A 23,779-nucleotide genomic window follows, 5' to 3' on the forward strand; every position below is an offset into this window, starting at 1 on the left:
GTCTTCACAGGCGATATGAACCATTATAGGTCATGGAGAAAACGCGCCTGGACGCACATGGAAAACATCAAGAATTACGCTACTACACCCATGTACTACACGGCACTCTCGATTGTACATTCCAAAATTCAAGGAGAGGCGGCCGATATTTTAATAAACCACAACACCAAATTCAACTTTTATTCCATAATAAACCGTCTCGATTATACTTATGCGGACCAGAGACCTCTGTATGTTTTGCTCGAAGGAATGAAAAGAATAAAGCAAGGAAAAAGGACTCTGGCAGAGTTCCATTCCGAAGTCAGCAAGTCACTTAATCTTGCACTCACTAAAGTTGAGATGGATAATCATGGACCAGGAAATCCATCAGCTATGATTGAATATGCAAACCGGGAAGCTGTGAGGACATTCATTCTCGGTCTGAACAGCAAATATACCAGCGGCACCCTCTACAGTCACAATCCGAAGGACTTAGAAACCGCTTACGCTATCGCGAGTACGATATACCACGATAATATAAACTCACAATTCGACGTTCCGCAATACAATCAGCAGAGACAATATAATACATCACAGTACCAAAACTCAAGCAGAAGACATTACGAGGAGCCACAAAGGTACAAACCTAACGTACAGGTGCAATACAATCAGACAGCACCCCGGCAACAGCATCAATCAATGGACGTAGATTCATCACAACAATACACGAGATCCGCAAATCCCAATAGGGATCATTCCAAACCACAACAAAACAGCTATAACCGTCAATTACAAGGGCTACCTCCAAATAATCAATTTCGCGGTAACCCTCAAAAAAGAGAACGAAATCCTTCATCTCATAATTCCCACGTACAACAGAAATGTCAACGTGTAAACCAGACACGCGACGAAGAACTACAATCGCTTACACCAGAATACGAGAACGATGATTACGAAACAGGCAGCGCTTTTTTAGGCGCATGAACGATTTGCCGTGTCTGCAACGCCACTGCAGGGATACAGGCAAACTTATTAACATCCTGATTGATACTGGAGCAACAAACAACTATATAAGTACAAAATGTAACTTAGGTAAGTCTATTCAAATTAAACCTGTAAAAGTGAAAACTCTTCATGGTTACTCAATAACCAAATCAAAAAAAATAATTACATTGTTAGAACATAATCTCACATTTTTTGAAACTGATGCATTAAAAGAATTCGATATGCTTCTGGGTGAACAGGGTCTTAGGAAAATTAAAGCAGAAATCAACCTTTTCGAGTACACGCTCAGTTATAAATATAGGGCCAAGAAAGAAAGTGAATCTGTGCAAAAAATAAATTATACGGTTAATAGTGAAAAATATAGAGCAGAAATCGAAGAAATTATGCAAAGAAATGAAGACACAAATGAAGTGCTACCATATACTACCACGGTACAAGCTACCATTAGAACGAAATCCGAAGATCCTATTTGGACCAAGCAATATCCGTACCCTATGTCGGATAGCGATTTCATTAACAAAGAAATTAACAAACTTTTAGAAAATGAAATAATTCAACCCAGCAAAAGTCCGTATAACTCTCCCATTTGGACAGTCGCAAAAAAAGGTACCGATGAACAAGGGAAACCTAAGCGGAGAATGGTCGTAGACTTTCAGAAACTTAACAATCAAACTGTTACAGATAGATACCCCATACCTGATGTGGCTATGACCATACAAAATTTAGGAAACGCAAAAGTATTTTCAACTCTAGACTTAGAGTCTGGTTTCTATCAGATCCTTATTAATAAATCAGACAGGGAAAAAACGGCTTTTAGTGTAAATGGAGCTAAATATGAATTTCTTCGTATGCCATTCGGCCTGAAAAACGCCCCATCTATTTTTCAAAGATGCGTGGATGATATCCTTAGACCATATATCGGGAAGTTCGCGTACGTCTATATAGACGATGTTCTCATTTATTCTTCCTCTCCTGAAGAACATATCGAACACATCCGCATAATCATAAATGCCCTTCACCAGGCCAATATGAAAATCTCTAACGAAAAATCTCACTTTTTCAAAGACTCTGTTGAATACTTAGGGCATATAATTAAATACAACAAGATTACAGTTGACCCAACAAAAATACAGACTATTAAAAATTTCCCTATTCCTACAACACTGAAGGAACTCAGATCCTTCCTAGGTCTCGCAAGTTACTATAGAAAATTTATAAAGAATTTTGCAGCCATCGTCAAACCACTAACTACGTTCCTCAGAGGAGAGAACGGTGGCATATCAAAGAATCAAAGTGCAAAAATAAAAATCACTTTAGACGAACCTGCACTAAAAGCACTGAACATAATAAAAGAAGAACTACAAGCCCAGGTCGAACTCTTCCAACCAAATTTTAACAAACCTTTCGAATTAACCACAGATGCTAGCAATTGTTATCCCAAAACCAAAAACCCATATCATTTATTTCACGAACGCTCAGTGAAACAGAACAGAATTACTCCACAAATGAGAAAGAGTTACTCGCAATTGTATGGTCACTACAGAAACTACGCAACTACTTGTATGGTATAGCAGATTTAACAATATACACCGACCATCAATCTCTAATATTCTCCATATCAGAAAAAAACCCCAATACAAAATTAAAAAGATGGAAAAATTTCATTGAAGAATATGGTGCAAAAATCGTTTACAAACCCGGACATCAGAACGTGGTCGCTGATGCCCTTTCTCGTCAGCAAATAAACAACACTTTAAATTCTGATGACTCCCAACATTCAGCACAAAGCTCACCAACACAAAGACTCAAACGAGTAAAAAAACCAGTAAACTCCTTTAGAAACCAAATTATTGTAAAACGGTCAGATCAGAACCCCATCGAAATATTCTCACAAAACATATTTTCTAACAGCCGACACACGATCTTTTTTAATACGAAAACTGTATTACTAGATAGACTAAAAAATGTAATTAGACCAAAGATAACTAATGCTATACAAATAGACGAGCAAATGTTATTTTACGTCGAAAATGACATTATAAACACATTTCCAACTGTATCGATTGTACTAGCGCAAAAATTGGTGGACGATATTACCGAAACCGAACAACAAGAACAGATCATACAAGACACACACAGACGTGCTCACAGAAACTACAAAAATAACGCACAGGAAATCTCGCTCAGATACTACTGGCCAAACATACGTGACGCTTGTAAAAAAGAAGTACAAAACTGCGAAATCTGCCTCACAAACAAGTATGAACGCCGACCAAATAAACAACCAATAGGATCAGCACCGATACCGAACAAAGTAGGCGAATACATACACTTAGACTTATTTTTTATGAGCAACAATATGTACATTAGTTCAACCGACAAATATTCCAAATTCTGCCATTTGAGACAAATACCATCAAAGAAAGACACATACAAATATGTTGACGAGATACTGTCACAAATATACCCAAACGCAAAGTTTGTAATGACTGATAACGAGTCAACATTTACTGGCATATGTGCACAACAAATATACAAGCGATTACAAATAACGCATACCAAAACTCCAGCCTATCATTCGACAACAAACGGTCAAGTTGAAAGAACGCATAGCACAATTATCGAACTCGCAAAAGTTTTAGCGCATCAACACAGTTCGGCTCCTGACGATCAGATATTTGAAGCAGTCCGACAGTACAACAAAACAATCCATTCGGTAACCAACCACAAACCCGAGGACGTGTTTTTCAATCAAAGGGAATATCCTGGCATCAAAGAGCGTCTTCAACAAAACCAACAGAGAGTTTTGCGATACCTTAACCGTAATCGGAAACAGCTCAAATACAAAGAAGGAGAGGTAATATATTCAAAAACGCATAGACGAAACAAAAACGAAAAAAATACGTGAAACATATAGTAAAAAAAGACAACGGAGAAACAATAACGACCAATAAAAAAGTAATTATCCATAAAGACAATATCAGAGCAAAAGCATGTACGGAATAGTATTTACCTTACTTTTCTCTATCGCACTTTGCGACAATATTATAGATTTAAGCCATAGGAAATATGTACTAGTAGAAACTGATCCTGTTTACATTTATCAGGATACAGCTTTCTTGTATCACATATCCAATCTCTCAAAAATATTGGCGCCATACGAAAGTATAATGAAATCATCATTCAATCTAGAAGACCAACCCCAAACTCAAATTTTAGTAAACAAAATCGAAACTCTGAAAACTCAACTCATTCCCAATATTTATAGATCCAAAAGATCACTTAACTTTCTTGGTTCCATGTTAAAATTCATCACGGGCACACCAGACCACGATGACCTTGTGGAAATAAAAACTTCACTTAATTTGCTAATAGAGAATAATAATAAGCAAAAATTAATTAATTCACAGTTCGAAAGAATACTCGAAAGCCTTGATCCCAAAGCAATAACCGAAAACATTGTTATATCAGAAGTTTATAATGAACTCAAATCAATAACTAACACTATAAATTTTGCAAAAACTAATAATTTCTATTCTGGCACATTAAATTTGAAAGACGTGTACGATTTAATAAACCATGAAAAGTTAGATCTTCCAATAATTAATATATTAGAATATGCCGACATTCATATATGTTACCTACAACAAACAATTATAACAATATACAAATATCCTATCCTTGAAACTAAATGTAGCTTATTTAATGTATATCCTTTAGCATATAAGCATGGTAAAATTAATTTAGACCCTAAGATCGCAAAGTGTAACGATTATCAAAGAATATCTAAATGTAGAAATTATATGGGTAACTTTATTTGTAAATCAGAACCCGCTGACAATTGTACTATAAAAATATTAGAAGACAAGACAGCACAATGCGAAACAACCCACGAAAATAATGCTCCACTTCGCATCCTAGAGAATGGATACATTTTGACAGATTACCAGCATACTTGGAACAACATGCATATATCAGGCCCTAAATTGATACACTTCAATGAATCCACGAACATCGATAACATGACATATTACAATCATCAAAGACAACTCAGAGAAATAATACACAATCAACACAACGAAAAACTTGAAGTACTCCGTATCCTTTCTTCAAACTCAATATACAAATTCAGCAATATCCAAACACTCTCAACATTTTTGAGAGTTCTTTTACGTTCTTCATCATAATAGGATTCCTTACTTTAGTAGTCACCACTTACGGTATGGTACACCTCTGCCGATATCGCGTAAATAGAAGAATGCTTCACAGACAAAGGCAAATTGACGAAATATACGAAGTCGAATTGAATCGTCTTCAACAACAACAATCTGTAGCAGCATAGCGAGGACGCTCCGTTTTAAGAAGGAGGGGAGTTAACGACATAGCCTCGCTCCGGGTCACACACACTCACATACATCTTATCTCCTAATATACATTCCGAACAAAGGCGAACTATGTATGTAAACCGATAGAACTCGCTTTGACATGCACTATCAGTCGAACAATAGAAATGAACATGCATTATCTAGAAAGGCATTCTCAACATGTAAACAACAAACATCTGGCAATGGAATAATCCACTGCGATAACCAACTCCGCATCTCAAGTAATAGCAAGATAGCAGATATCGAATTACAACAAAGAAGTCGCATGCAGATAACAGCAGCCGCATGTCATTAGTATAAATAGCTGTAAGATCTTATATTAAAATTTAGTTCTTAAGAATATCAATAAAGGCACGCATTTCGGCGTATAAATAAAATTGTTTAAATTCTTAAACTCATATCGTGTAAACCAGGGATGGGCACATTAGCCCTCAGTGGCATTTTGCCCGTGCGGGCACGAGTGCACATTTTGAGGGCTAGGTGAGGGGATCATCGCGGGCAAACATGAAGAGGGAAGTGAGAGCAACGTTTTACCACTCCATATTTACAAATGAGAGCAACGTATTTTCCACCACCATTGACTGATCTATCACATGTACAGTGGTGTGAACAAAATAGAAACAACCATAAGGTGTTGTGAAGTTTTAAAATATGCTGTTTTCTTATTAAATAAAATTGTTTTTAGATACATAACATAACATATATATATTTTTTTTCCTAACAGTGATTAAGATTTCCCACCATGCAAAGGTAAATAAAAACAAATTTTAATGCGAAACTCTAAACACTGCAAATTATGTTTACGCCTTTTTGTTCACACAACTGTACAATTCCGATATGAAGTAAACTTCCACCCTTAAATTTGTGTACAATGTCAGTATTGCCGCAACCACTCTGCGATGAACATCAAGTTACGGAGGAATGTAATTCATTTTTTTCGCAATTTTTCTCAACTTGTTATGCCCTTCTCTCCGTAAACTGATATTCCCCTCATCTAGCCCCCGTGCGCACTTTGCTAACTTTGCGGGCTAAAAATGTGCCCATCCCTGGTGTAAACGATATTAACTCGCAAAAGAACCACGAGCAAAACAAACAAAAGAGAAGAGCACTCCAGTGGCCACCACAGAAGAACCTCAAAACTCGCCGAAACAGGAGTGTATGCGTTGTTTGCGCTTAGTAATTTTACTAGCAGTTATTTACAACTTATTATTTTATCGTTTTGGTATACCGGTTGCTTAGTATTTGCCTTTTCTATATTATCGGCAATTGTTTGCATTTAATTTATTCTTGGCTTATGAAGGATAGTAACACCACGCCTGGCTCAGATATGGCCAGAATGTGTACTCCCTAGCCCTGGAGTTAGGGCTGTGCCAATAGAGGGATCTTGCGAGAGAGTGGCCGGTAATTGCGAACGGCTTCATTATAATTATAATTTTTTAAGTGGGATGTTCATGCTTTACTACAGATTCTCACCAACTACCCTTATGAGGAGCGCTTATGTAGGGGCGATAAGAGCGATATCTGCTTTTGTTAGTTTTTTTTTTCTATTTTACAATTTAGGCCTCTGTGGGGCAATATTGTATGAAAAGTGTCGATTTTTTTTTGTGTTTTTACTTTTGGAGACACTTTTGTTATATTTTATGTTTAAGTGCTTATGCACTAATTTGGCGTTTAGTAGCCCGCCACCGCTCTAGGATTTTTTCTTTTTCATCATTGGCGAAAGCCATCCTGCGGGGCCGAAAAATTTTTATGTGTTTATAATATAGCGACTGTCAGAGGTAACTCTGACTTTGTTTTTTATACCAATTTATGGAGTATTACAAAATGTGGCTCTATTGGTTGTCGTACGACGCACGGGCCTTTATTTGATCGAGTAGTTGTGGATTTAAGGAAGTCCTCACAATACTGATCTTCTGAAGTGTTGTTTGTTATAGGGGGAAGTTTCCTTAACATTCGAAATTTCCTTAATTGTGAATTAAGGTATCTGTTTGTTTTATACTCAACTTTAGTTGGCATGGTGGTAACTAGTTCTGTAACTAGTCCACTTTGTGTTTCGCTGTGCAGCGTTTGAACTTTTTGTGCCTTTCAGCAACATGGTGTCTCTTGGCAATTTTTCGAATTTTGGTTTTTGGGATTTGCTTTTGCAATTATACCCGTGGTTCTTTGTGAATAAGCGTTTCTTTGGGGTGAGATGGGATATCTGCTGTAATGAAGCGTTGAATTGTGTCTTTTGTAACAATATAAGCAATTATATTTGCTTTTGCAATTTTTAAGATTGTGTGTATAGGACAAGCAGTTTGTACAGAGTCTTCTTGATCTGACAAAGTCGTTCCTTTCGTTAATATTTAATTTCTTAAACTTCTCGCAAGTTTTATGCTTATGCCCTCTTGTGCATAGTTCGCAGGATGTGTGTGTTTTCTGTTCGGATATGAACGAGTGCGTTTTGCAAAAGCTTTTGTTTAAATTGTTTTTGTTACCAACTTGGGGTCTATTAAAGCTTTCATTTTGGTCATGTTAGTTCTTAGTTTTGATTATTTTTTCTTCTAACCTTTCCGCAATTTCATATTGGGTGGTGAGAAAATCTTTCATTTGTTGCCACGTTGGGCACATTTTCGTGATGAGAGGGATTGCTCCCATAGAAGTAACGATTTTTCTGGCAATGCGGCGGTGCAAATGTTTACCAGAATTGGGTCCCAGCTGTCTGTGGGAATATTAAGTGTCGATAGAACCGACAAACAATTTGAAACAGTGGATTCTAGGTTGATGAATTCTACACTTGTTCCTTTCTTAATTTTTGGCAAGTTCATTAGTGTCGTTACTTGTTTATCGACCAGTATTCTATTGTTTTCGAATCTAGCTTTTAGAGCTTCCCAAGCCAAATTGAAATTATCGTCATTAAGAGCGAACTGTTTTACTATGACGCCTGCTTGACCTTTTGTCTTGTATCGTAGGTGATACAATTTTTGTGTTTTTGATAGTTCTGGATGGTTGATGTAAACGGCTGTAAACATGTCCCAAAAGGACGGCCATTCTTCATAACCTCCATAGAATATTTATCTATCACATGGCGGCACCTCGAGGTGGATGCCGGAACTTGCCTTTTGACCATCTATTCGTGGCAGCTCTACTCTACTGTGGGGAGTAGGTGCAATTCCTTTAATAAGCTTTAGTTGAGCGGAGATCATAGCCTTTGTTTCTTCATACTGGTCCAAACAGTTTTCGTAAATATCGTAAGCCGATAATTTAAAATTTTGAGGTAGATCTGAATCGTCAGATTCTACTATGGCGTCATGAGCCGCTTGGAGTCGTATCCAAAAATTATTAAGATTTATAGTTTTGATTTCTAGTAACGATTCCGAGTTTTCGTGAATCGGTGAAAAGGCAAATCTAGTGCAGTATCTTGTTAAACTGTCACTTTCTGAAATGAATGTAATAGCCTGTTTTGAGCGTATAGCTGCTGCAGGTGTATTATAATTAGTGTCGTTATTAACCATTTTTGATATATTGGGTATTAAAATATTACTCAAATGAATTAAACTTTTTCCAAAGTATACTGATTTGAATATGGAAATTGATTTGAAACTTTTTTAGGTAAATGTTTTTATTTTCAGTTTAGGTTGCTAATAAACCAATATGTTATTTCGTGTTATTATTACCGTTTCTGTTTATTGCAAAATAATATTATTTATGTATTTTATTTTACTTTTAAATTTGCAAATATCCGCACTTTTAATTTATAAACACCTTTACGTCCTTATGTTAGTATTTGGGTACACCCTAATACTTGGACTTGTTTGTATGTATGTATGTGCTTATGAAGGTACTTGTGTTTTGTGCAATTGAGAGCTCGCTGTGGAGATCAATGTGCTATTTACATAAGTATGCACGAATTGTTTGTGTGTTTATGAGTATGGTTATCTTAAGCAATTGAGAGCTCGATAAAGAGATCAATTCGCATTTTGTACGCAATCCTGCTTGTTTTTGTTTGCCAAAGAACAAGAGGTATTGCCGGATAGTAGCCAATACGGACTTTAAATATGTATTTGAATATGTGTTAATATGTAATATTTTGAGATTTTTAAGTATGATTCAATGATCTGCAGTGAATACTTGGCTTATGAATACACTCACACTTGCTCTCACTAACTAATAGTATCTTCTCACAATCACATGGCTTGCTTGTGTATAATGAGTGTGAATATGTCTCACAATCACTTATCGCTCACACTTGGCTTGGCTTGCTTCTCTGTATACAATTGTTTGAGCTATTCGTTGCATACCATTAGATGAGTTGAAAGGTTCATGAATACATTCACAAATTCCGTGCCTATTCAAAATGCATTTTAGACCTACGCGGAGGGGCTTAAAAGGAACGAAACGAGCGATTGTAGTGACTAAAAAACTGAAACTTCTTTATTTCTTATCCTTTTATTCAATTATTTTCTTAAGCTTTATCTTACATTCTAGAAATTGGAGAGCTTAGGTAGATCATTCCCTGAAGTTTATACCTACGCGGAGGGGTTTTAAAAGGAACGAAACCCGTGATTCTAGTGACTTCGTAAAAACTACAAAACTGAAACTTCTTTGTTTATTATCCTTTTATTCAATTATTTCTTATGCCTTGATGCAAAGCTGCATCTTACATTCTAGAAAAAGCAGAGCTTAGGTAGATAACATAAATCTAACTTTTCGCGCATATCAAAACTAACACTTAAAATAATAACTATACAGTAGAAACTCGATTAACCGGACTAATTGTTGTCGAGAGGCATTCGGATAATCGAAAATCCGGATAATCGAATGTATGAAGAAAAACAAATAGATATTCATATTCTGCAACGAAAATCAATGTATTAAGAAATGGAAACTTACTTATGTATGTATGTATATATTTTCTTAGATTACACTACATACGTAATACTAAACTGCAGTATTAATCATGAAATACAATAAAATATTTAGGTACGTATGTACGAATAATTTGTCTACAATATGTATTTGGTAATTTGCATTTGGTAATCATGAAATAAGTAGGTAGGTAATAAGTTTAATTTGGTTTAAAATATTTGGTAATTGTCATTTGACGTAAGCAACTTTTTCTCTTCATTGCTGCTATATCACGAATTCGTTTCAGTTGTAGTAGACTCTCAGTATCACTCTAGGGGTATTCTCTCGCTCTTGCAAACCCCTTGCACGGTGCAAGAATTAGAATTGCATATATTTCCTCTCGGTGCACCGGCACAACAAACACACGCAGAAAATTATTTGCAAGGACTGTAAAATATGTCAGATGAAAAACCATGTATATTTGCGTGCAATGTCATGGAAAAATATAATTGCAACCCTGTTTTAGCTGACATTTTACATAAAGTCATATAGCGTCGTTAAATTGTCTCTTACGCTTTGGCAGGTTTAAATATGTAGACGTGACACGCACGTCAGAGCGGAGTAACAATTGAAAATGAACTAAAACAATAATGAAACGCGCGGGGCAGCGGCAGCGACCCCACACTGCGCAAGCGGAATATGCAAGATCCGACACGTTCATAATTCCATAATTTCTACGTAGGTACATATAAATTGGTCGCGATTGGTAGTCCGGATAATCGCGAATCCGTATAACTGAGGACCGGATAAACGAGTTTCTACTGTACCTGCAAATAGTGCGGCGCCTGAACGTGTATTTTCCTTGGCAGGCAATTTAATAACTGATAAAAGAAATCGACTTGCACCCAAAACCGTAGATAATATAATATTCCTGAATTCTATATTTAAGTCTAACTAATATGGCAATATGACCTTAGAAATTTTAAAAACAAAACTATACCATGATATTGAGAAGTAATTTTGTGCAATACCTCAATCTTAATATACATAAGTATATTTAGAAGCTATACTTATAATATATACTTGTATCTTTGGGATTGAATCTTATGTATGTACATAAATCTTGAAGTAAATGTTATGCTTATTATTTTTATTTTTTACCGAAATTAACTGTAGTTTGTTATTTTGTTTTTTGATAAGAATTCATGTAATTTTTATACCATCAAACTGACGTGATTTTTATTTTTAATTTTAATTACATTGAAAAGAACTGAATTATCATTTTATAAAATAAAATGTAATATTATAAGTGATAACATAATAATGTAATTATGTATGTATGTATATGCGATTTTTTTAATAATAGAGAAAATTAACACAAAATATGAAAATCCAGTTTTGTATTTCATTATATCTAGTCATTATTAGAACCAGTTACAAAATCCTTGTTGTTATACAATAATAGGGGTATTCTCTTGCTCTTGCAAAACCCGGTGCACGGTGCAAGCATTGCAGATTTACAACGGCACAACAACAAACACACGCAGAAAAATATTTGCAAGGGCTGTGAAATATGTCAGACCAAAACCCATGTATATTAGCGTGCAATGTCACGCAAAAATAAAATTGCAACCCTGTTGTAGTTGCCATTTTACATAAAGACATATTACGTCGTTTAACTGTTGAGAAAGGTAAATTTTAATTAGATTTTATAATTTCTATTTAAATTATAAAGTTTTGTTACAGTTTTTTTGTTAAAAATGCATGCAGAAGGTGCGCCAATTCACAATAGCCATGCACAATAGTCATTTACAATAAATTGATTGAATCAGTCGCTCACATATCACTAGATTCTGCAATGGGTGCTCTCGTGCCCTTGTATATTTCGGTGTAGTATTTTTGCAATCTGCAATCTTGCAAGAGCAAGAGAATACCCCTAATATAATAGTAACTCTTACTAATTTCGTAATGGATTTCTTAGCCTTTGGTTCATAGCGTTACGGCTCAAGTGGCTTGCGCACAATTGAGTTTATTCGTATATTCACAAGTGTTTTGTATTCAAGAATGTCAGAGAATCCTAAGCAAGGATTCATAAGTATTGTGAGCTCATAAGCAAACACTTGTGAATATGTATCAGAGACCTGCATTGAGTATTATCGATCCGGTTTGACCAGCCTCGCTCAAAACGGTCACAACTCAGCACAGCGGTTCGCAACAAAATTGTTCGATCGAGTTTCGTGCTCAAAACGAAGGAGTTCGATCAGTTGATTGGATTGCTCTGCTTACTGATTGAAACTGATTGGTTGGTTCCGGTATGATGATTGGAAATGATTGTACAGAAAAACACGATCAAGTCCAACGATGCACGAAAACTCAGACATCGATCAAGTTGCGTTTGAATTGATTGTGATTAGACCAATCAGATCGAGAATTGTCCTGCGAATATGTACATATATACATAGTTTGTATGTACATATTTGTGTGTTTTAAAGGAAACAAGTTGCGATGCATAAAATTAACCAAAACATTACTGCATATATTTCTTCATTTTTAACTCTTAAAACTAAAATTCAATTAATGCTTAAAACTAATAAACAAAGGTTATGCTTAGGGAACACAAATTTCTAATTTTAATCTTCTTCATTGAGATCCACAAAAACTTAAAATTAAAAAAGGTTTATTTTTTGGTTTCAATCTTAATCGCTAAAACTTTTATAAAATGAATTAAAAAAAAAATAAGCTTTCAACTGAACATGGTCCGAGCCTATTTCTTTTTTCAGTTATAATATTTCAAGCTAAAGAAAATAAACGCTCAGCGACTGCGCTGCTGGCAGGAACCAACCGGTATGACCAAACGGTGTGATTGTGATCGATCGGAATACAAGCAGCATTCTCTAACATTCTTTGCTGCTCACACAAGGCTTTCGATCGAGAAAAATCATGACGAAACAAGCAACAGTGATTGAAACTGATTGTTCGCTTCGAGCACGCTCGCTTACGATCCTTCATTTTTGTTGAAGCAAAGTTTTCCGTCACAAAAAATCTGAGTCAATGATCTGGTATGATTGAAAAAATTGTGATCGTTGCAGCTCTCTGATGCACACATAAATACATACATATGTATGTATGTGAATATGCGCGACCGCTTGGTCTTTTAATATGTACATACATATGTTATCAAAACTTTTAAAAGCCTGTAAATAAATATGTAATAAATATTTCGATAACAACATAAACATGACTATTATATATTTCCAAAGATTTTAGGGAATTCATCGTGAAATAATTAAATTTGTACGTACATGCTTGTGTGCTTTGATATAAAATATATAGAAAATGTACATACATGCTTATGTATGTACATATTGTATATAAATTATATGCAGAGTCGGTTGCGCATTGTAAATATGCGAATCAGTAAGCGTATATTGAAATTAGCATCACTTTTCTCATTTAACACTGAAAATGCTCAATTCTGCTATTTTCGACGCTTCTGTTAAATATTGGTGAAATCCGCTCATAGAAAATATTACCCCTCCTTTTGTGATGAAATCCGCTAATAGAAAAGAGTACCCCTCCAAAAAATGAAATGTCGTAAATTTGGCAACGCGGCGAACCTTCTCTATATTATACGTTCTCTGCCTTCTTTATGATAAAAATGAAAATGAAACGAAAAATTAATTTAAAAAAAATTTCCAGTGAACCACATTGTAAATCTAAACCATCTTCGAATCTCCTTGAACACACACAAAAAATTTCATCAAAATTGCTTCAGCAGTTTAGGAGAAGTTCAATTATAAACACGCGGTCAGAAGATTTATATACAAGTATATAAAGATATCGCAGTACGAGAATGAACTAAATCCGGTAACAACCACACCTACTTTCCATATAACACAATTTTAAATACCACTTGATTCATTCACTTTCCGCTACACACATCAAGAAGCAATTGAATTGATAGCAATTGCACTAATAATTCCTTTAAAGTATGCCACCTTCTGACCAAAAATTGTCAGAATCCAACCTTAAGTGCTTAAGCCCCTAGGTGCCGAATATGTTGGCCCCAGAATATATGGTTGAGTTTTGACCGAAAATATGAAATGAAGGGGGAATTTTTCTCTGAAAGAGGCATGTTTGTGTATCAAAAAATGGGTTGAACCGGGCTAATACTTAGAATGTAACGATACATACATATGCATATGTATATGTATGTATACTTTAAATTGGTGTAGCAGGTATGTAATTAAACCCAAATCGTTATTTTTTCAAAATAAACAGAGTTCTTTTCAGAACTAAGACCATGTTCTTAATTTTTCAGTAAATAATATATTGGAACTTTTAACTATTTAAGCAGTTTTCTTTTCTTCTTTATATTAATTTTTTAATTACATTTTTATAGATTTTAAGCAAATAATTTAGTATAATTTAACTTTTTTTCATTTTACAATCCCCACCAGATCTACATCTCAACTTTCTAGAAGTAGTTCCCTGGTGAGGATTTCAAAAACACGCCTTGATGGAGAATCTTCATCAGAAACTGAAAATTGTCTTGCAAGTTGAAGAGAATACGCATCGCGTGCCAGAGAGTCGAGTATCAAGCGCTCGCAGAGGCTTTCTCAATAAAATTAATTTTTAAAATCTCAAGTACGCGAGCGGGAGTCGCATATCGAACGTTCGCAGCGGCGGGCTGAACAAAATTTCAGAACCTCTCAAGTACGCACGTGCGAGTCGAGTACAGAGCGTGTGCAGCGGCTTGAAGAGCAATATATTAGGAATATACAAGCTCGCACTAGGGAGTCGAGCTCTCAGCGTTCCCAACGCTTTCATGATCAGAGAGAAGACAACGGACATGAATGACTAGAGGTCATAATCAATTTTTCTCTGATCTCTGATTGACGTTTTACTTCTTCTTCTTTACTGGCGTAGACACCGCTTACGCGCTAATAGCCGAGTTAACAAAAGCGTGCCAGTCGTTTTTTCTTTTCGCTACGTGTCGCCATAAGGAGATTTCAAGCGAAATTAGCCGCTGCCTTTTAATTCGCTGAACTATGACAATGTCATCGTATATCTCATACAGCTCATCTTTTCTTCTAATGCGATATTCTATAACTTTTCTCTCGAAAACGTGCAATGTCGACTTATTAGTTGTTGTCATCGACCATGCCTCTACTCGATATAGCATGACGGGAATGAGTGACTAATATAGTTTGGTAGCACCTGAGACAAGTCGCGAGTGCAGCGACTGTTTGTTTGATAACAGGAGATATTTCGCCTTGCCCTCGTTCACTGCCAGACCCATTTGCTTTGCTTCCTTGTTCAGTTTGGAGAAAGCAGAACTAATGGCGCCGGTGTTGAGGTCAATGATATCAATATCACTCTTATAAAAGATTGTACCTGCTCGATTAAATTCTGCAGCTGGAATTATTTTCTCCAGAGCAGATTGAAGAAGTCGATCGAACGGATGTTCGAATGTTCGATGTATCGAACGGATCGGAGAAGTTCTTCCCGTCAGTTCCGTCAGATACACAGCCGTATTAGTTTTGCGGGGATACCAAATTCAGACATCGCAGCATTAAGGCAGCTCATTTTCGTGCTGTCAAAAGCAGCTTTGAAATCTATCGAACTTTCATCTGTTTGTTGCGACGTCGACCAGATTCAACCCATTTGAGGATATTTCATTGAGGAGGGTGAATTTACCAACCGTAGTGCCAAAGAGGATGGAGTCATGTGTAGAAGTTCACGCAAGTGAGGAAAGTTCTCTGATCGCTATTCACTTGGGAGTGGCCAGAAACGATTCTTTTACATATGACTCAAGCAGCTCACGACTTCCGGTCTTTGACCAAGTATCCTCTGGGTAGCCTAAGAACATCCGTTTGAAGGCGAGCTAAAGTGAGAAGGCGAAATATTCCCTACATAGGGTTGTGCGCTGCGTTTGGGACCCGCCACGTAAAAAAAACAACCCCAGCAGTGGGCGCAAATCAGCGATATGTTGAAGAACCTCGCTTTGATGCGGATTGTGGCTAGACGTTCATTCACCGGAGTGAATGATACTCGGCGACGTAGTCTCTCTCCCACCACGAATCCCACACCAAACTTGCGCTCTTTTATATGGCCACTGTAGTAAATTGCAAAAGAACCTACTCGCTTCAGTCCTTGTCCCGTTCATCGTATTTCTTGGACGTGTGTGATTTCAGCTTTCACTCTAACGAGGACATCAACCAGCTAAGCAGCGGCACCTGCCCAATTAAGGGAACGGACATTAAAGGTGCATGGCCTTAATTCGTAATCCTTAATTCGTTTGCCATGGTCGTCATCGACCCCCCTTTTGATCTTATCCAATGCTGGTTTTTCTGTTCATTGGGGGCGTTTTTACGTGGCAGTTCCCAAGCCCAGCGCACAACCTTATGTAGGGAAAATAATCGTTTTTGGCCATTCCTAAGTGAATGCGTGAACTTCTACACATAACTCTATTCTCCGACGGCTTACTCCTTAAGGTATTTCCCTGGATTTAATTCTTGTAAGTTTCCAGAGTATAAAATGTCCGGTTGCACCAGAACATAGCCCTTCCTTACTTCTTCTATTATATAATTTAATGTATTATCCCTAAGCCACAACCAAGTAGTCGAATTTTCTTTTATGCAAATATAAATTATACACTTACGCAATAAATATATCAAAAACTCTTGCTTTTCTTAATACTTACCACGTCTATGAGTTGTGACAACTTTAACTTTATGCATACTTTAAGAACATCTGTCGTATTTACCACAGGTCGAACAAGTTTATTGTAGTTACTTAGTAAATCATCATACAGTCTTTTTGCGTCTGGGTTCCCGGCAACTGCGCTGTGAACCATCAAAATTGATAATAGCCATACTTTAACTTGTTCTCCTCCCAGGAACCGCATCGCATTGAAAAAACCTAAAAAAAATAACTTATATTAACGGTATGTTGAAAATAATCATAGAGAATGGTTTTATCAATTATAAAAGTATATACATATATTATTTTTATATCACAGGTCGATAAAACGCATGTAAAGTGTTAACTGGGATATTAATTAATCAACCACGAATTCAATTTCATTAAAAATTTGGATGATAACTTCTCGCGAGTGAGTTTCCTTGGGCTTTTGCGTGGTAAAGACTTACTCTTGCTAAGTTGCTTCAACATCTTCATCGAAGGTGCTCAGTCTTTATGTGACACTACGGACTGCACACCTAAATACATTGTTTGTATTGCTTCAAAAGTTGCTATCCGACTCTGAAATACTATCGACTATAGTAGTTTTGTTTACCCAAAGGATGTGTGTATCACCTAAAACTAATCGAGGTTGATGTGGATTTACATATATCTTTATATATATAAATCTTCTGACCGTGTGTTTGCCTTGGAATTGCTCCTAAACGGATGGACCGATTTTGATGAAATTTTGTGTGTACGTTCAAGGAGATTCGGGAATGGTTTATATTTACAATTTGGTCCACTGGAAAATGTTTTTTAAATTATTTTTTCATTTTTAATCAATTTTTAAATTTGGAATGTTTGACCGATGGATGGCGCTACCATCGCAGTATCCAATATTCAAACCTTAAATTGGCGTAAACGTGTATTAAACAAAACGATGCCAAAGAAAAAGGCGACATCTGTGGATCAAGTTTTTATCACATCGCTTAATATCTATACAAGAAAGTGATGTTAGTTACTACGCTTATAACTAGAGAACGCCTAGACCGATTTCGGTGATTACCACCAATTCGGATAGGTCTCCTCCCAAACAAGGAGAATACTTTTTTTTAGGGTAATTCCAAAAAGTATCTTTTTTCCATAAACATTTTTTTTCAATTTTTGTTTGTTTTGTTTTTCAATATTTTGATTTGTAAATTATTTGAATAGTTCAATTTTGGTGGCTTGCTTTTTTATTCCGGCTATTCAAAAGAAAAATTATTCAGTAAAAACTTTACGTGCGTTTCACACAAAGAGGTCAATTGCAGATTGAAATTTGTTACGAAGCCACGAAGAGGTCGCCCTAATATCGGTCCATCAAAGTATGGCAGCCAAAGGCAAGGCAAGGCAAGAAGTACTCCCATAACCCTATATTTAACTCGACTTGTTTTAGGTGATACAAACAAACGTTAGATTTGTCTACAAAAAGCGCAATAAATTAAGAATTAAATAAAATTTGTCGCATATACATAAGTGAAAATCGCATTGTGAAAATGGGCAAAATCGAACAACAACCACGTTTATTTTCTCATTTAACATATTTTTTTATTCCATTTGATTCTTGCACTTTCCGAAAAGTGCCTTTGAGTTGTGCCAGCTTATTAATAAAAACTATGCAATTCAAACCAAAATTGTTACAGCCGACAAGCTCCGTATAGATGGAAACCATATATTCCATATACTAAATATATTGATTTTCGTTATTCTGTTGAATATGTCAGTCAGTGTATGAGCTACATAAGTATTAATGTTCTTGAATATAACTGTGCAATGTCAAAGCTTAGTGACAGCAGTCCAGATCTTTACTGCGCCCAATGCACCCTATATGATTTCCAACTTCCTACTTGACTTTAAAACGTTTACTTTGACCAAAATATGTGATATTTTAATAAATACGAGTAAAGGTGAGCAAGTTTTCTTAAAAATTATGTGGTTTAGCGCTGAATATAAATGAAATAAGTTACGACCTTGGTCTTAACCTCATATCTTTAATGTAATTAATTCCGGTCAGCTGGTTGACGTTCTGTCCATCACCTCTATATGTGTATTAAATTTAGCCTTTTCGGTTGAGTTTACGACAGATATGTCTTAATCGATGATGATTTTAATATTATATAATTTTGCCGAATGGAAGTAAAATAAAGTTTAAAAACTAATTGAATATATATGTATCTAATAATGTATCATAAATTAATACGGTTAAAATTTGATTGTAAACCATTCAATTTCGTCGAACAATGAATATTGTATTCTTTTTTTTCTTTACAGCTCTCAGTATTCATATGTGGTTGATTGCTTAAAATGCTCATTCTAATAACGGGTAATCCAAGTAGAGGTACTTTTTTGAATTGCTTTTTATTCAAGAGATGCCATTTCATTCAGAAAAAAAAAGACCGTTTGGTGTGGTTTTTGGCCGGTGGAATAATCGGTCTATATTTCTTAAAATTTGTTGCCGGTAAGAACGTAACCATCAATGGCGAACTTTATCGCTTTCTTTTTGCTCTGTTGGGGATGCGCTGGCGTTCATGAATGGAAAAGTTCAACACTTCGGTTCTTGTGAAGGTTAATCAAAAAACAATAAAGCATATCGTCACCTAAAATGTAAAATAATGAAACACCACTTTTCATGAGCTTACCGGAGTTGGAAAAGCTACAACTAGAAACAACTCAAATAACGGGCTTGAAAACGCTAAATTCGGTGTAAACGAACATTTTATACTATGGGAATTTGTAAAAGTTAAAAGCTAGAAAAAGCTTTATATAAAAAAGTTGCTAAGAATTCAATATATATTATTTAAAGAAACCGATTGGATTACAATGAGTTGCAATATCTTGAGAATTTGTATTACAATACAATATGACTTTCTTGACTAATTTCAGTCATATTCAGTGCTCAATAACATTATTTTTTAGAAAAATTCTTCATTTAATTTCATTAAAAATACCATAATATGGTATCAATATATTATATTGATGTAATACGCACTTTCGAAATTTCCTCATTCGATAACGTGTTCCCTTTTGTGCGAAAGAAACGAAATCTCACTCGTTAGCTATTTGAGAAACGTTATAGTACAAATTAAAAACAAAAAAGTTTAAATATATCAGTTAAAAATAAGCGGAAGTAAAATGTAAGTTATTTTTATTTTATTGAGTTTATTAAAATGTATTATAATTATAACTATTGATTTAAGGACAAATGTAAACAAAATAAATATGCGAAAAAAATTTTATGAGTAATTTTATGCTACAGCATCAGAACTCAGCAAATAATATTTTGCCTAATTGTGGAGGATGGAGTCATATGTAGAAGTTCACGCAAGTGAGGAAAGTTCTCTGATCGCCATTCACTTGGGAGTGGCCAGAAACGATTCTTTTACATATGACTCAAGCAGCTCACGACTTCCGGTCTTTGACCAAGTATCCTCTGGGTAGCCTAAGAACATCCGTTTGAAGGCGAGCTAACGTGAGAAGGCGAAATATCCCCTACATAGGGTTGTGTGCTGGGTTTGGGACCCGCCACGTAAAAAAACAAACCCAGCGAATAGCAACAACCAGCCTCGGATGAGAGACCCCCCTTTTGATGACGACCATGGAAAACGAAATAAGGACTACGAATTGAGGGCATGCACCTGGAATGTCCGGTCCCTTAATTGGGAAGGTGCCGCTGCCCAGCTGGTTGATGTCCTCGTGAAAATAAAGGCTGACATCACCGCCGTCCAAGAAATGCGATGGACGGGACAAGGACAAAGACGAGTAGGTCCTTGTGGCATTTACTACAGTGGCCATATAAAGGAGCGCAAGTTTGGTGTTGGATTTGTGGTGGGAGAGAGACTCCGTCGCCGAGTACTATCATTCACTCCGGTGAATGAACGTCTAGCCACAATCCGCATCAAAGCGAGGTTCTTCAACATATCGCTGATTTGCGCCCACGCCCCGACGGAAGAGAAGGACGATGTGACCAAAGATGACTTTTATGAGCGCTTGGAGCTCGCTTATGAGAGCTGCCCCCGCCACGATGTCAAAATCGTGCTTGGCGACTTCAACGCCAGGGTGGGCAAAGAAGGTATCTTTGGCACTACGGTCGGTAAATTCAGCCTCCACGAGGAAACATCCCCAAATGGGTTGAGGCTGATCGACTTCGCCGGGGCCCGAAATATGGTTATCTGTAGTACTAGATTCCAGCATAAGAAGATTCATCAAGCTACCTGGCTGTCTCCGGATCGAAAAACTACCAACCAGATCGATCATGTTGTGATAGACGGAAGACACGTCTCCAGTGTTTTAGATGTGCGTGCGCTCCGAGGTCCTAACATCGACTCGGACCACTATCTTGTTGCAGCTAAGATTCGCACCCGCCTCTGTGCAGCAAAAAACGCACGCCAACAAATACAAGGAAGGTTCGACGTCGAGAAGCTGCAATCACAACAGACAGCCGAGCGATTTTCTACTCGGCTTGCACTCCTGCTCTCTGAGAGCACTCGTCAACAACTCGGTATAAGGGAACTGTGGGACGGCATTTAAAACTCCTTACGTACAGCTGCAACCGAAACCATTGGTTTTCGGAAGGTGCAAAAGAACAGCTGGTACGACGAGGAGTGCCGTGTCGCAGCGGAGAGAAAACAGGCTGCCTACCTCGCAACGTTACGATCGACCACAACACGTGCGGGATGGGATAGATACCGAGAGTTGAAGAGGGAAGCGAGACGCATTTGTAGACAGAAAAAGAAAGAGGCCGAAATGCGTGAGTACGAAGAGCTTGATAAGCTGGCCGACAGGGGTAATGCTCGAAAATTCTACCAAAAGATGCGGCGGCTTACAGAAGGTTTCAAGACCGGAGCATACTCATGTAGAACCCCCCAAGGTGATCTAGTCACCGATGCCCAGAGCATACTTAAATTATGGAGGGAACACTTCTCCAGCCTGCTGAATGGCAGTGAACACACAACGCCAGGAGAAGACGAACCCGATTCCCCAATCGATGACGATGGAAAAGACGTTCCATTGCCCGACCAAGAAGAAGTTCGAATAGCAATTACCCGCCTGAAGAACAACAAAGCGGCGGGGGCGGATGGATTGCCAGCCGAGCTATTCAAACACGGCGGCGAAGAACTGATAAGGAGCATGCATCAGCCTCTTTGTAAAATATGGTCGGACGAAAGCATGCCCAACGATTGGAATTTAAGTGTGCTATGCCCAATCCATAAAAAAGGAGACCCCACAATCTGCGCCAACTACCGTGGGATTAGCCTCCTTAATATCGCGTATAAGGTTCTATCGAGCGTATTGTGTGAAAGATTAAAGCCCACCGTCAACAAACTGATTGGACCTTATCAGTGTGGCTTCAGACCTGGTAAATCAACAACCGACCAGATATTCACCATGCGCCAAATCTTGGAAAAGACCCGTGAAAGGAGAATCGACACACATCACCTCTTCGTCGATTTTAAAGCTGCTTTCGACAGTACGAAAAGGAGCTGCCTTTATGCCGCAATGTCTGAATTTGGTATCCCCGCAAAACTAATACGGCTGTGTAAACTGACGTTGAGCGGGACCAAAAGCTCCGTCAGGATCGGGAAGGACCTCTCCGAGCCGTTCGATACCAAACGAGGTTTCAGACAAGGCGACTCCCTATCGTGCGACTTTTTCAATCTGCTGCTGGAGAAAATAGTTCGAGCTGCAGAACTTAATCGAGCAGGTACAATCTTTTATAAGAGTGTACAGCTGCTGGCGTATGCCGATGATATTGACATCATAGGTCTCAACACCCGCGCCGTTAGTTCTGCTTTCTCCAGACTGAACAAGGAAGCAACGCAAATGGGTCTGGCAGTGAACGAGGGCAAGACGAAATATCTCCTGTCATCAAACAAACAGTCGTCGCACTCGCGACTTGGCACTCACGTCACTGTTGACAGTCATAACTTTGAAGTTGTAGATAATTTCGTCTATCTTGGAACCAGCGTAAACACCACCAACAATGTCAGCTTTGAAATCCAACGCAGGATAACTCTTGCCAACAGGTGCTACTTCGGACTAAGTAGGCAATTGAGAAGCAAAGTCCTCTCTCGACGAACAAAAACCAAACTCTATAAGTCACTCATAATACCCGTCCTGTTATATGGTGCAGAGGCTTGGACGATGACAACATCTGATGAGTCGACGTTGCGAGTTTTCGAGAGAAAAGTTCTGCGAAAGATTTATGGTCCTTTGCGCGTTGGCCACGGCGAATATCGCATTCGATGGAACGATGAGCTGTACGAGATATACGGCGACATTGACATAGTTCAGCGAATTAAAAGACAGCGGCTACGCTGGCTAGGTCATGTTGCCCGAATGGACGAAAACACTCCAGCTCTGAAAGTATTCGACGCTGTACCCGCCGGGGGAAGCAGAGGAAGAGGAAGACCTCCACTCCGTTGGAAGGACCAAGTGGAGAAGGACCTGGCTTCGCTTGGAATATCCAATTGGCGCCACGTAGCGAAGAGAAGAAACGACTGGCGCGCTGTTGTTGACTCGGCTATAATCGCGTAAGCGGTGTCTACGCCAGTAAAGAAGAAGAAGAATTGTGGGAAAGGCAAAGTTGCATTATGTAAACTATGGGATACATTGACGCTAAATCTTAACGCTGCCGGGTCACCGGTGAAAGATGCTAAATTTTGACGAAAAGTAAGATCAATACAAGTAAATAATATTAATTAAATAAATAAAATAATAGATGATTAAAATAATAATAAAATACAAAAATAGGTATTTGCTGATCAAAAGCACTATGTAAAAAAAAATGTCTCTCAACAAAGCTATGAAACAAAGGACTGGAGGTGGTACGAGGAAAAACTTTTAACTGTAGCAGAAGA

At 37.4% G+C, this 23,779-nt stretch overlaps 1 protein-coding gene across 6 annotated transcripts in view; it reads right to left on the bottom strand.

The window, feature by feature from the left end:
- Positions 1–23,779, bottom strand: part of LOC105222584 (acetylcholine receptor subunit alpha-like) — a 374,463-nt gene that overhangs the window by 310,749 nt on the left and 39,935 nt on the right. For all 6 annotated transcript variants that reach the window (XM_049450054.1, XM_049450055.1, XM_049450051.1 and 3 more), the window contains exon 2: positions 16,903–17,120. In XM_049450054.1, coding sequence (XP_049306011.1) covers positions 16,903–17,106 — 204 coding nt within the window. In that variant the 5' untranslated portion in view covers positions 17,107–17,120. The remainder of the gene's footprint in view (positions 1–16,902; positions 17,121–23,779) is intronic.

This window comes from Bactrocera dorsalis, chromosome 2 (assembly GCF_023373825.1).
Source record: "Bactrocera dorsalis isolate Fly_Bdor chromosome 2, ASM2337382v1, whole genome shotgun sequence".
Taxonomy (NCBI): domain Eukaryota; kingdom Metazoa; phylum Arthropoda; class Insecta; order Diptera; family Tephritidae; genus Bactrocera; species Bactrocera dorsalis.